Genomic DNA, 14805 nt, shown 5'->3' on the forward strand with positions numbered 1-14805 from the left:
GTAGATATACCTGGATCAGGTGTAGTTTATATGGTTTGGTGCTGAGAGTGAGGGTCAGTATTCTTTCATTGATAGGTCTGTATTCTTCAGCATATTGGAATATCTGCTTATCAACAAGGAACGCAATGCCATTCTGATCTGTATCATTTGCCCCAGTGATGTATATTAAATGGTCATCTGTTTCAAAATGCCCACGCCCTTTCCAGTGAGATTCTGACAGTCCACAAATGTCGATTTAGTTCTCTTTCTACAAAGCAAAGTTGTCCCGTCTGAAGTAACTCTCTCACATTCATGTAGCTATTGTTTTACCTTTGCGAAGTTGGTCTGCATTTGGTCAATCAGTAGCAGATTTACCCTGCAAGGCCTGATCATTCACCTCTGCATGTCCGGTCGCACATTTCACATCATTCAGCCCGGACCCAAACTGATGCCGATTGCTACTCGGGTCGCGCAGCATACCAGTATTCCTTTCTTGACTTTGCATGATGCACTTATGGGATGATAATCAGGTGGTTTCCCCCTACCTTCCTGATCCTATGCCGTTGGCCATCCAGTGGCTCTTCTGCCTTTAGGGGCAGCTTCCCACCCCAAGGACAAGAGGGTGCCCAGGACCTCTACCTGCTCATCTGCCCTCCGAGGAGACCGTTGGCACTTGGTAGAGGGGGAACAATTATACGAGTGATCATTCGGTGGACGCAGTTTAACGTCATGCCCGGGACATATTAATCTAATTTGTAACAAATATCCTCTTCACTCAACTGGTTATGTGTGGCTATGTTACAGCAATGTGTTTACATTAAGTCAGCTGTCTGTTCTATCTAAGAAAACGTATAGAAAACGCTTTATTTTAGCATTCCGTGCATGTCAGTTGTATCTAGGATGCGTAGGGAATTCACTGGTTCCAAGAAGTTATATGTTTAGCAGACAGATGGCGGAGGAAGTCGGTTTAATAGTCAAGTACACTGTACTGCACAACCTGCGGGAGACAATGTGCGACTTCGGTACGCTGTCCTGTGCAATGACTAATGTACTAGTGACTGTTATGCCATTCATTGTTCTGTCTGCAAGACTATAATTTAATGAAGCGCCTACAGAATCCTCTGTTTGCAATTAACACCATGGCCTCGTTTAGTTCTACATCTTTCAATTTTAAATCATTAAAATCAGAGTCCAACCATCATCTTGGTCTCCCTCTGCTTCTCTTACCCTCCATGGCTGAATCCAATATTTTCCTAGGCAATCTATTCTCCTCAATTCACCACGGTTTGTAACCCTATCAAGATAAAATTGAAGAATGAGGCAAATATTTAAGAAGTGTACAGACAAACTTATAAGATTAAAAATATCCCTAAAAAGTTCCTCGAGCACGGTAGGCTCACGTAAGGTGCCTACCTCTTATCTGGAGGTCCCGGGTTCGATTCCTTGCCAGGTCATAGATTTTTACCTGGACCTGAGGGCTGGTTCGAGGTCCACTCAGCCTACGTGATTAGAGTTGAGGAGCTAACTGGCGGTTAGATAGCGGCCGTGGTCTAGAAACCCAAGAATAACGGCCGAGAGGATTTGTCGTGCTGACCACACGACACCTCGTAATCTACAGGCCTTCGGGCTGAGCAGCGGTCGCTTGTAGGCCAAAGCCCTCCAAGGGCTGTAGTGCTATTGGGTTTGTTTTTATTAGGGTTACAAACTCCCAAGTCAACTGACAATGGTAATCACCAATATCATTTCACTGACTATTGTTAGTTGAGATGTCATTACTACTGAAAAGTTCATAAACATTTTCTGCAGTGGCACAAAAACTAAGCTGTACAATGGCTAGTTACACAAAATTGACTCCTTCAGTTGTAAGACTTTTGTGAAATATCTAGTCGGACAAAAAGGAAGTTGAGATCTCAAGTTATGCATAGTCATGTATTCCAACTTGAGAAGTTGTTGCTTTGGCCAAGTGCCTTATCAGATGTATGACACAACTGTGAAAGGCACTGTATATGCACACCAGACAGTAGTGCTAAAGAGTTAGTAGCTGTACTTACAAGGAAGGGTACCCAACTGTTGTAGCTGACTTTTGAACATTACCAGTTTACAGTAGACCCTCGATAATTCAAAATCGGATAATTCAAAATCCCGCCTAATTCGAAGAAGCTCTCGTTCCTAGAAACATAAGGTATGGTTTTGCATGTTATTTAAATTGTTTAATTCAAAGTATGGATAATTCGTAATGCGAAGAACAATGTTGGTCCCATTACTGAAATTCAGACTTTTAATTTAAAACTGCTTTTTGGATTTTAAAAAGTAGTATTTTTCGGAGTAATTTAAATTAAAATTTATCTGCGTCACAAGAGAATGCGTCTTCCGGAATGTGCTGGGGTAGCTTTCCATGCTTTCACTTACTTCGGTGTGTCCACAGTGTAATTCATATTTGATAAGTTCGAGTAAAATCGTAATTCTTTTGTATTCAGTGTTTTAAGGAACTCCATAATATTACATAGCAGGCAGTGTGCAGAGAAGCAGAAGCTGTGATCGCTGGTGATGCCGACAGTTGCATAAAAGCTTGGCTCATATAATCAATTCGTACGCACCAAACAATATTGTCAATGCCGATGAAACTGCATTGTTTTTTTAATGACGAGCCCAAACGGACTTATGGTTTTAAAGGAGAGAAGTGCCAGCTGGGAAATCGTACAAGGGTGTGTAACAGTTCAAATCCCGTTATAAGATAATATGTATATTATTATTATTATTATTATTATTATTATTATTATTATTATTATTATTATTATTATTATTATTATTATTATTATTATTATTATTATTTTGTCCGTATTATTATTATTTCATCTGTGAGATTACTATTATTTTGTTATAATTATTCAATTCCATTACGCAAAGCTTGTTGCTTGCGTATTTGTAATTGAATGTATGCATATATACGTATATGTAGATTAACATTAAATACCTGTACAGTGAGAGTTTCGATATATCAGATGTTGAGTGCGACATCCTTACATTGTGCAATATTACTGGCGATTCTGCCAAGTCATTGCTACGTCATGGCTACGTCATCGTGAGCTTCTGCATTTCGCTCAGAGAGTCGGCCGCCCCAAGGGATTTCACCATTACGTGCAACAGTTTGAGGCGTTGTGGCAGTATGTCATTGTTATTTCTGGAGATTACGTAGCTGTGTCAACCAACGTCTATAAAAGGTGGATGCATATTGTAGCGTCAGTCATTAGTTAAACGGAAGCAGAACAGTGAAGAAGTCTACGAGATGAAGAGGCCTCAGTCGGTCAGTCAACGAGCGTGAACGAGAGATGGAGAAGACTCAGTGAGCCATTAATCATTGGTCATTGAGAGAGTGAGGCCAAAGTTAGTTGGTCGGTTACTTAGTTGAAGACACGGACGCAAGGGCTTACCATGGAGTCAGAGAGGGATACCACCTACTAAGAGGTAATACCATATTGACTTACAAAGAAGTCAGATGATATGGAGAAGAAGCAGTCACAAGGATGTGTCACCAAGTTAGACGTGACACATCTACAGTAAACACCAGATCAAAGGAATACGTCGTAATTACACTCAGGTACAGTCAAGTGAATCAGTGAGGGAAATATTTCGTATAAATTGTTAAATGTCCGGTCAAGAAGAATTCAAATTCATGCCTAGTTTCTTTCAGTTGCAATGTCATAATTTCATATTCTCATCTGTTTTATCGCAACAAGACTCACTATTTTTTGATATATTATTTAAAGAATATATATTGTTCTATCAAACGAATTCGTAGTTTTATTTCAATGATAGTAAAATATCTTAACCTCAAAATTAATGGGGAAACCGATCGCCAATCTCCTTTTCCCAGAACTTATATGGTATGTTGTCAAAAGTAAGCTTATTACCCCGCACCCTAGAGATAGTCAAGAGTCTCATTCTATTATTGCTGCACTGAGTGGCAGCTGGCGCCCTTCAAATAACGTATGTGTAAGTAAGCAGGTAACAAGTAAGTGTGAGTACAAGGTCCAACAAGTGTGTATTTTATTTAATGAATGTTAATTTTCAGATTTTCTAGTTTAAAAGCAGATATTCAGATTTTTCAAGTTAAATGCAGTTTTATATATAATATATTTCAAAAGTTAGTCAGCGACTTAGGAAAGTCACAGGTGGGAGGTCATTGTATTGTGTTGCAATGCTCACGGAAGCTAGATACTTCCTCCCCTCATCATAGGGAAGTGCAATAAGCCACGATGTGATAAGGGTCGGACACTTTCCGTGCAAAGCATCTTAAAAATGCAAACAGTAGGTACAGTAATCCAAGAAATAAAGCATTTGCACAGGGGAGCCAGTATAATTTGTCCTCGTCTTTGAATTGTGTTTATTCTCTCTTTCATTGTTTGAGGTTATGTTTTCTAGTGATTTATCCAAGTGCATTATTTGAATAATGTAAATGCACCTTGTTGGATACATTTCAGAAATAGTTTATTCCATGGCATTTGAAAGGTTTAAACTGTGAATCAAGGTAGTTGCATGCATTAATGGCTCTTAGAATACTTTGTGACACAGCAAGGGTTAGAAAACCGAATTAGAGAGAAGTATCATGGCGGAAAATCGTACAAGGATAGAGTCACTGTACTGTGTTTTATTACAGATGGAAGCGAGAGACTCTCTCTCTTCGTCATAGGAAAGTTCGATAAGCCACAATGTTTTAAGGGCATCGAGTACTTTCCATGCAAGTACAGGGCATCTAAAATGCATAAAGGACAGTAATCCAATGAATAAAGGACTTGTACAGGGGAGTCAGCGTAATTTGTCCTTGTCTTTGAATCGTGTTTTTCTTTCATTGCGTGAGGTTATGTTTGTCAGCGAGTTATCCAAGAGCATTATTTTAATACTGTAGCTTGTTGGATACATTTTGGAAATATATTTTTGTTCCATGGCATTTTAAAGGTTTTATCTGTGAATCAATGTTAATTGCATGCAATAACGGGTCTTAGAATATTTTGTGATGCGGCAAGGGTTGGCATTCTTGAATTACGAGTTGGCGGTTAATTCAAAATCATGTAAATCTAAGTCCGATTTTTGCTTTCCCATGACTTTGAATTAACAAGGTTTTACTGTATTTATGTTTCAGAACATCTGAAACATCATTTGGTACAGTTTGATGGAGGGGAGTCTGGAGTGCAAAGAAAAGTGTAGACGTAAAACTCGTCTGCTAGTTGCTTATTAGAGGTGGATGTGACTTGTTGCATACACAGGCTGTTACAAAATGAAACCACCTGTGATCGTTAAGTTGTTAGTTGATTTCTTAGGTATTTCGAAGGAAAAGCCAACTGGGGCAGATCGCACAGTTTTCGAACATATTAGAAAACAGCTACTTGATAAAGACGTTCTTGTTGAAGAGTACAGAACTCTTATGGTAGATGAAGATGTTATTGAAAGTGATTTTGGGGAAGATCCAGTGATATAGCTAGAAAATGAGACTACTTCAGAAAGTGGTCCAGCATTATATGGTAGTGGTTCCTCGTATTATCGATCACCACCAAAAAGAATAGTACGAAATTTCCTAAAGGTTACTTGGCTGATGCTTACAAAATCTGGACGAAGCAGCCGAAAGGAAATGATCCTCCACAATGGTGCCCTAGACGTGTCCCCTAGAGTTAAATTCACTACCATAATGGCACAAAAAAATAAATAAAAATAAAAAATAAAAACAAGACAGTTTTGCAAAACTTCAAAAAGACACTAAAACGACATGGCAGGAAACAGGAAGGTGCTACAAGAAAGAATAAATAACGAGGTACGTGATCAGTTCATTGCAATGCAAAAACAACATGGAATTATACACAGTTGAACGCTACAAATCTAGGCGAAATGCCACGAATCTGGGCGATGTCTTTTAAAGCACAAATCGATCCGAACAACACCTTAACTTTCAAAGCTTCCAAATCATGGCTGCAGCCATTCAAGAGAAAAAAAAAACAAGATTGCTTCTCGCAAGACCACGCATAAAGTTCGCATCAGATTTGTTGGTGATGCCACTGATATAGCAGAGAAAGCCAATGAGTTTGTTATGGAAGTAAGGCATTTCATTGAAGAGTATAATTTTACACCAGGGCAGACAATTAATGCAGGTCAGTCAAGATTTTGTAAAGAGTTACGTTTGGTCCGGGAGATAGTGGGTTCGAACCCCACTGTCGGCAGCCCTGAAGATGGTTTTCTGTGGTTTCCCATTTTCACACCAGGCAAATGCTGGGGCTGTACCTTAAATAAGGCCACAGCCACTTCCTTCCCAGTCCTAGCACTTTCCTATCCCATTATCGCCATAAGACCTATCTGTGTTGGTGCGACGTGAAGCAACTAGCAAAAAAAAAAGTTACGTTATTGCCTTTAAGGGAGCAAAGACGATTTATGGTACCGTGGGTTCAGTTGCAGCAATGACCCATTCATACATGATAATGTCTCTTATTGTAATGGATGGCACCCTTCTTCCACACATGTATGTTCTTGTCTCGGTACCCAGTGGGAAATTTCCAGCAAGCATGACACTTAAATTACTCAGTTGAAAACATATGCACCGAGCTCGATAGCTGCAGTCGCTTAAGTGCGGCCAGTATCCTGTAATTGGGAGATAGTGGGTTCGAGCCCCACTGTCGGGAGCCCTGAAGTTGGTTTTCAGTGGTTTCCCATTTTCACACCAGGCAAATGCCAGGGCTGTACCTTAATTAAGGCCACGGCCGCTTCCTTCCAATTCCAAGGCCTTTCCTACTACCCCATCGTCGCTATAAGACATATCTGTGTCAGTGCGACATAAAGCAAAATAGCAAGAAAACACATGTTAGCAAATCGCCAAACATGACAAAATGGGATGTGAAAGTGTTCCTGGAACAGGTGTTATAGTCAGATTTGCATGGCAGAGATTGAATTCTTTTTTGGTTGATTCTTGGACAGCAAATAAAGACGATGATGCTCAATACACTGAGACAGTTCCAGAAGATGTTGAAGTTCACAAAAAGCTGATCCCTGTAAGATGTACTGGATTGGTACAACCAGCGGATGTTTTCTTTTTCTGTCCATTCAAAAGTATGGTTCATCACAGATATGATAGTGTTATTGCCCACAGTAAAAGTGTGGCAAAGAGAACAATTTCTTTGCATTCAATCGTCTGTGCACTTCCAATTTTCGGCAAATAGATTCAAACAATTGGTTTGATTTGCTTTCTTCAAATGAGGTTATACTGATAAACAACCAGAATCATTTCAGACACCTTCTGAATACTGTTTTCGAGAGTGGTTTGGAAGAAGAATGTTTCAAAGATGACTGTTCAGCTTGCCTTAATTCAATGTGCTCATTGTGAAAGGCGGATTATTTATCGACATTTGTGTCTGCTGCACTTGAATTGCCATGGGTGCGTAATGTATTTTGTTTCCAGTATTTATGCATTTGCTCGCCCATCTACAATATTCAGCTGCATTTGGACTAATCTGCAAGAGGATTTCTGTCTTTGTATACTCATAATCTATATTTGGCAGCTCGTAGCTTCTGTGTTTCTGACCAGTCTCGATAGCTGCAGTCGCTTAAGTGTAGCCAGTATCCAGTATTTGAGAGATAGTGGGTTCAAACCTCATTGTTGGCAGCCCTGAAGGTGGTTTTCCATGGTTTCCCATTTTCACACCAGGCAAATGCTGGGGCTGTACCTTAATTAAGGCCACGGACGCTCCCTTCCTATGCCTAGCCCTTTCCAGTCCGGTCGTCGTCATGAGACTTATCTATGTCGATGTGACGTAAAGCAGCTTGTTAAAAATCTATGTTTCTTGCCCGTAGCAGCTGTAATTTGCATGGTGTGCATATTTCGATATTGTCTATTCAACACACTATATGGATTCAAAAAGTGCGTGGCAGCAGTTGGGTACCCTTCCTTGTTAGGTCTCCCTGCCCTTGTATGTTTGATCACATTGATATAATATTATAATTTTTAACTGTTGGAATGTTACAGATAACAATGGAAATGATGGAAAATCTGTACAGATTAGCCAAATATCGATATGACTGTGGGAACTACTCCATTACAACTGGCTACCTCTACTTCTATTTACTGGTTGTACCTACAAATGATAAGGTAAGCAAATTATAGAATAAGATTTGTACATTCTTTTTCTTTCCATATAGTCACAAAATTGTACAGGAAATGTGATTTTGCATAATAGTTTTGCAGTGTTGGTTTACACAACAGAAGAAGAATTATATGTTATTCCATGAATGCTGCTTCATTCCTTAAACTGTTGGCAAAAAGGAAGCAATGAAATTGCATCAAAAGCCATATATTGAAATGTAAAAAAAAAAAAAAAAAAATAGATACAATAAATTACCTGTTGTGCTTTGGAAACATCCCCCAAAAAAAACCAAATAATTTTGAGGTTTATTAAATGCTTGTTCCATGTAGTTCTTCTTTTCATTCAGATTCTGGATGATTCTCGTTAAACCCCCTGTGGGTGGGGGACGCAGATGAAGAATACAGCCAAGGTATTAACTGCCTCTCATAAGAGGTGACTAAAAGGGGCCCAAGGGGCTCTCAACTTGGGAGCGTGGGGTGGCGACCACGGGGCCCTTAGGTGAGTCCTGGCATTGCTTCCACTTACTTGCGCCAGGCTCCTCACATTCATCTATCCTGTCCGACCTCCCTTGGTCGCCACTTGTTCTTTTCCGACCCCGACGGTTTTAGAGCATTCGAGGCCTAGGGAGTCTTTCGGTTTCACGCCCTTCGTGGCCCTTGCCTTTCTTCATCCGTTACTTCATTTTTCGAAGTGACGGATCCCTTCTTTTTTCTCTCTGTCTACCCCCTGTAGGAGGGGGATGCGGACGAAGAATACACCCACGGTATCCCCCTGCCTGTCGTGAGAGGTGACTAAAAGAGGCGACCAAGCGATGATTGTACTAGAATAATGAAACTACTTTTGATTAGTACCATCACGCGGGGATCACCATGGGTCGCCTTTACTTGCGAGTAGTACCACTACATTAGGTACACAGTAGGTTTGTGATTAGTAGCAGCAGAGAGTGGTTCCCTGTGGGTTTACAGTACCTGTGATTAGTACCATTGTGAGAAACACCACGGGTCTGGGCGTTGCCTGTGATTAGTACCACTATATGAGGAACACCACGGGAATACCGGTGCCTGTGATTAGTACACCTAGGTGAGGAACACCATCGGTTTGTGTTGGCTATGAGTGGCGCCATTATGTGAGAAACACCATAGGTCTGCGTTACCTGTACGACGTACAGTACTTGTGAGTAGTACCATGATGTGTGGAACACCCTGAATCTACGCTACTTTTGATTAGTACCCCAACATGACGAATACCGTGGTTCTACTTTACTATCGACAAGTACCATTATGGGGGGCCGTTGACCTGGATTTTGTAACCCTTTAGACAACAAGCATCCTCGATTCAGGATTGTGCCTTAGAAGTGGTCCCTTGGTCAGTAACACTATTTTCATCATAGTTTCTGGGTCGGGTCCACTGAATGCTTTAAATTCATATCCATCCATTCATTCTTCATGACATTTTTTATTTTGGTCAGTGAATGATTTTGAACTTCTAATTTGTCATTTCATTTCGTACCATTAGGGGCCGTTGACCTAGATGTTAGGGCCTCTTTAAACAACAAGCATCATCATCATCATCGATTCTCGTTAATGTTGGTTTTTCGCCCACCGGGTGAGTTGGCCGTGCGGTTTGGGGCACGCAGATGTGAGCTTGCATCTGGGAGATAGTGGGTTCGAACCCCACTGTCGGCAGCCCTGAAGATGGTTTTCCATGGTTTCCCATTTCACACCAGGCAAATGCTGGGACTATGCCTTAATTAAGGCCACGGCCGCTTCCTTACCACTTTTAGCCCTTTCCTATCTCGTCATTGCCATAAGACCTATCTGTGTTGGTGCGACGTAAAGCATCTAGCGAGGTTTGTCGCTTTGCTGTCAGCAAGGGTCGAAAATTACTGGACGCCCAGTTGTCATGGCACCTGAAAATTTTTACCTGGTGCCTGAATTTTCAAACTTGGCTTTGAAAATTTATTTTTCGAAATCCGGAGTTCCGTTACATGAACATTCCCATCACTTAAAGTAACAAGTTGTATGGTGTTTTGCGTATTTTCTGTAGTTCATATATTCCAATAGCTGCAGTAAACATTTTCACTACTTTTGGTAGAGCTTTGAATTCTGTAATTGGCACTTTGTACCTTGGAACTCGACGTTTCAGTTCTCCGTGAGAGCTGCCTAGCGGTCATGAGAGACGTCGTTGTAAACCCCTGAAACAAGTAGGCTTTCATGTGGACATATCATAACAAATCGAGTTACATTACAGATTATCAGTTTTCGGTAGCCGAATACAAGGATCAGACTGGAGGGAATGGAGAAATGCAGAGAACTACTACGTTAAATAATTCCACAAACATTATATTGCCGCCTTCCTTCCCATGACTAGCCATTCCTAAACTATTACTGCCAAAGCGGTGCTGATAAACATACGGAATGACGTGTTTATCAATTCTTGTATTTTCACTGGACATTATTTATTCTTTTAGTTTAATTACAGCATCTTGCTATTCAACGGTTTGCACTTTAGAAATTTGGTTGTTTTGTTCCTGTGCGGTTATGGAAAATTGGCAACGTTGCATCAGTCATCGAAATCTGTGAACTCGGAAGCCATTTAACGCTGGTGATTAGTTGTAGTCTATTACATGTTTTACGTTTTTGTATTATACTTGAGAAAATTTGCAAAATGAAACGAACAAAGTTCCACTAATTGACTGATGCGAGTAAAAACACTGTACACAAAGTGATAGAGAAGGGAGTGAATGTGAGAAAACACTTCATGGAAGTGCCGATTGTAGTGTTCAGGACGACAATGGCCAGTGTGAAATTTATGGTGTTCTAGACAATGATAAGTCAAACATGAAAAATACATCAAAATTTCAATTATCAGGCAAATGGTAATTTCAGCAATTGTGGGTTGAATTACTACCATGGCTGCGCTATGAAGGAGGAATTGCAAAGTGTGAATTGTGCAGTAACTTTCCAGTATTGCCGACCAAAATTCTAAAGTTGTGTCCGGATTTTCAGGACCATTTAAACTGGAAACTTAAAAAAAAGCCACACAAAAAATCCTATATTCACTTGAAGTGTCAGGAGGCTGAAAGTTTCGAGAAAAATCCCAAATATGCACTTTTAGCTTAGAGCGTAAAGAAAGTGGATGCTAATATGTTACAGCATCTGATAGCATTGTTCATGGCACCTGATCATAATGCAAAAAATAACAGACTCGACGCTGATTTTGAAGGTTTGGTTGCATTGTTAAGCAAGTTGAATGTTAATGATTCAGAGAAGCATGAGGATGATAAACAATGCAGAGAATTTATTTCATACATTGCCTCAGATCTTCGTGAAGATTTGATTTGTGAAATTAAGGAAAATTCATATGTCAGTATTTTACTCAATGGATCAACAGATAAATCTGCTGATGAGGAGCTGATACTTTACTTTCGTTTTTTAGAAGAAAATAAGGTGAAGGAGACATTTCTTTCTATTGTGTCTTTGGAGGATGCAACGAGTGATGGCTATATGGAAGCTCTAGAAACAGAATTGTTTCAGTTATGGCTAGGAGAACTCTTCACGCGTACAAAACTAATAGGTATAGGGACTGATGGAGCACCATGTATGATTGGTGTCTGTAATGGTTTGGTAACAAAAATACGAGGGCTATTTTTTTTTTTTTTCAAGGTCCGATCGGTCGCGACAGTCAAACGCCCGCGAATATATGATGAACCGCTGCGCAGATGTGGTGCGCAACGTCTCTGAAATGACCGTTATGCCCCTCACCTCAGTCCCGTCAGCAGTGAACGTGCAGCGCGCTCGTAAACGTGGCTACAACGATCGCTTCGCCCGCCAAGTGTGAAGTGCGCGGTGTAATTCGATTTCTTCAGGCTGAGGGGTGCAATGCAGCCGAAATTCATCGCCGAATAAGTCGTGTGTATGGTGAAACGTGCATGAGCGACAGCAAAGTGCGACAATGGTGCAGGAACTTTACAGCAGGGCGTACAGACGTCCATGATGCAGGCGGCCAGGGAAGGAAGCGTGTGTCAACCGATGATCTTGTTCAGCGTGTGGATCAGGCAATTCGAGAAAATCGTCGGTTCACAATTTCTGTGTTGAGTGCTTCGTTTCCTGAAATTTTCAGGTCAGCTCTCTACACAATTGTGAGTGAGATACTTCAGTACCGCAAACTTTGTGCGAGATGGGTTCCGAAGATGCTGTCTGACCGTCGCAAAACACACCGAATGGGCGCCGCTTTAGCGTTTCTCCAGCGCTACCATGATGAAGGACCGGATTTTTTGAACAAAATTGTCACAGGACGAGACATGGGTTCATTTTGAAACGGAAGAAACAAAAGAGCAATCCAAACAGTGGATGCATTCGCACTCCCCGAGTAAGCCAAAGAAATTCAAGCGAACATTCTCCAACAGAAAGTGTATGGCTACTGTGTTCTGGGACCGGAAAGGAGTTCTGTTGGCGGAATTCATGGAACTTGGTTCCACCGTCACTGCAGCCGCATACTGTGCGACTATTCAACGTCTACGACGGGCAATTCAGAATAAGCGGAGAGGGATGTTGTCATCAGGCATTGTCCTCCTCCATGACAATGCTCGGCCGCACACTGCAGCTTCCACTGTGAACCTCCTGCAGCGTTTCCAGTGGGACGTTTTCGATCACCCAGCATACAGTCCGGACCTGACTCCATCAGATTTTCACCTCTTTGCTCACATGAAACGCTGGCTAGGAGGACAGCGTTTTGACACCGACGAGGCGCTGCAGACCGGCGTACAAAGATGGTTACAGGCGCAGGCGGCGACGTTCTATCAAGAGGGCATTGACAAGTTGGTACCACGCTACGACAAATGTCTCAATGTGCAAGGCGACTATGTTGAAAAATAGCTGTGATGTATCAGTAAGTGTTACTAATAGAAAAGTGTCAAATTTATACTGCTGTTTCATTTCGTGACCAATCGGACCTTGAAAAAAAAAATAGCCCTCATATCTGAAAGAATTGAGAGCTTGGTAAACATTCATTGTGTTGCACATCAATTCCAACTCATCTTTCCTCACTCACTGAAAACTGTGAAATTTAAGATGATATTGATTCTACACTCAGAAAACTATATACGTTTTATCGACATTCGCCAAAACTACTTCATGAACTGAAGAAAATTTCGGAGTTGCTGAAATGTGAAATATCTAAATTACAGTACTTACACCAAGTTAGATGGGTAGCAAGCAGAGAAATGCTTTGCATGCCATTGTCAAAGACTGGGAATGACTATGGTACATTTAGAGAATATTTCTGAAAGGAAAGGTGAAGGAGGAATCACGGCTGAAGGTCTTCTAAAAAAGATCAAGAAGTTCAAATTTGTCATCAAGTTCACTTCTGGTATGACTGAGTATCTTCGAAAGACTTTCACTTGTATTTCAGAAGCATGATTTGATTTTAAGTCAGATAAGTGTACGTGTACCGAGCTCGATAGCTGCAGTCGCATAAGTGTGGTCGGTATCCAGTATTCGGGAAGATAGTGGGTTTGAACCCCACTGTTAGCAGCCCTGAAGATGGTTTTCTGTGGTTTCCCATTTTCACACCAGGCAAATGCTGTACCTTAATTAAGGCCACGGTCGCTTCCTTCCCAGTCCTAGCCCTTTCCTGTCCCATCGTCGCCATAAGAGCTACCTGCGTCGATGCGACGTAAAGCCAATAGCAACAACAAAAAAAGAATTAAAAAAAAAGCTTACATGTAAATAATACTAGTAATTCACTACAGCAACTTCAGAACGCCAAGGGCTCAATGGAAGGAACATTTATTTCTGCAACAACACTTTCAGGAGTTTTCGGTGGAATACCGTTATCAGGTGTGTCGGATATGAAGTTCTCAAGCGACAAGGAACATATTGTGGCAAGTGGGATTAACTTTCTGAAAGACACATTTCTTCAAAATGAGGATATTCAAAGTGCCACTAGTGTTTTTGACACACATTCCTGGCCATCAGGAAAACAATTGGAAAATTATGACAACAGTGGAATACAGCTTCTTGCCACTCATTTTTCAAAACACCATCAAATTGAGAACAACGTAGAAGACATACTGTGAGAGTGGTTCGAGTTCAGAGTAGTCTGGAAAGGTCTTCCACTGAATGATCTATTTGAAAAAAATCGCGGACTGTGAAAGGACGATTTTCGATTTTAGGAAAGCTCCCCAATATAGTGGCAGTAATTCCTATATTGACCTCATCATGTGAGTGAGGGTTCAGCACAATGAATATTATTAAATACAAACTGTGAACCAAGCTTGCCAAGAAGAACTTAGTGATCTCATGATGACATCTTTGAATGGACCATCTATAAAAGACTTTGATGCAACAAAATGTATTGATCGTTGGTATTTTGGTGGGAAATCAAACAGGCACATGTAGTTTAATTTCAAAAGATGCTGACCTTGAAGGTTACTGGTGACTGTTTGGGTTGGTATCTCTTAAAATATAATTTGTTCCTATTCCATTATTATACGAATTGATATACTATACTACTTAAGGACACATTTCAGAAACAATATATGGCTTTATCCCAGTATAACCTGTGATTTTCATAACCTTTATTTGCAAAAGAATGTGCTGGCTTCTGATAAAAAGGGGCTGGCTTCTGAATTATTTCTATTTTTTTTCTACCCCTGGCTATGAGTAAAAGGTTAATTGAGTTTAATAACAGTGTCTACTGTCTT

At 40.7% G+C, this 14805-nt stretch overlaps 1 protein-coding gene across 2 annotated transcripts in view; it reads left to right on the forward strand.

The window, feature by feature from the left end:
- Window positions 1-14805, forward strand: part of LOC136864824 (eukaryotic translation initiation factor 3 subunit E) — a 365794-nt gene that overhangs the window by 148550 nt on the left and 202439 nt on the right. For both annotated transcript variants that reach the window (XM_067142266.2, XM_067142267.1), the window contains one exon: window positions 7982-8104. In XM_067142266.2, coding sequence (XP_066998367.1) covers window positions 7982-8104 — 123 coding nt within the window. The remainder of the gene's footprint in view (window positions 1-7981; window positions 8105-14805) is intronic.

Source organism: Anabrus simplex, chromosome 2 (assembly GCF_040414725.1).
Source record: "Anabrus simplex isolate iqAnaSimp1 chromosome 2, ASM4041472v1, whole genome shotgun sequence".
Lineage (NCBI taxonomy): Eukaryota > Metazoa > Arthropoda > Insecta > Orthoptera > Tettigoniidae > Anabrus > Anabrus simplex.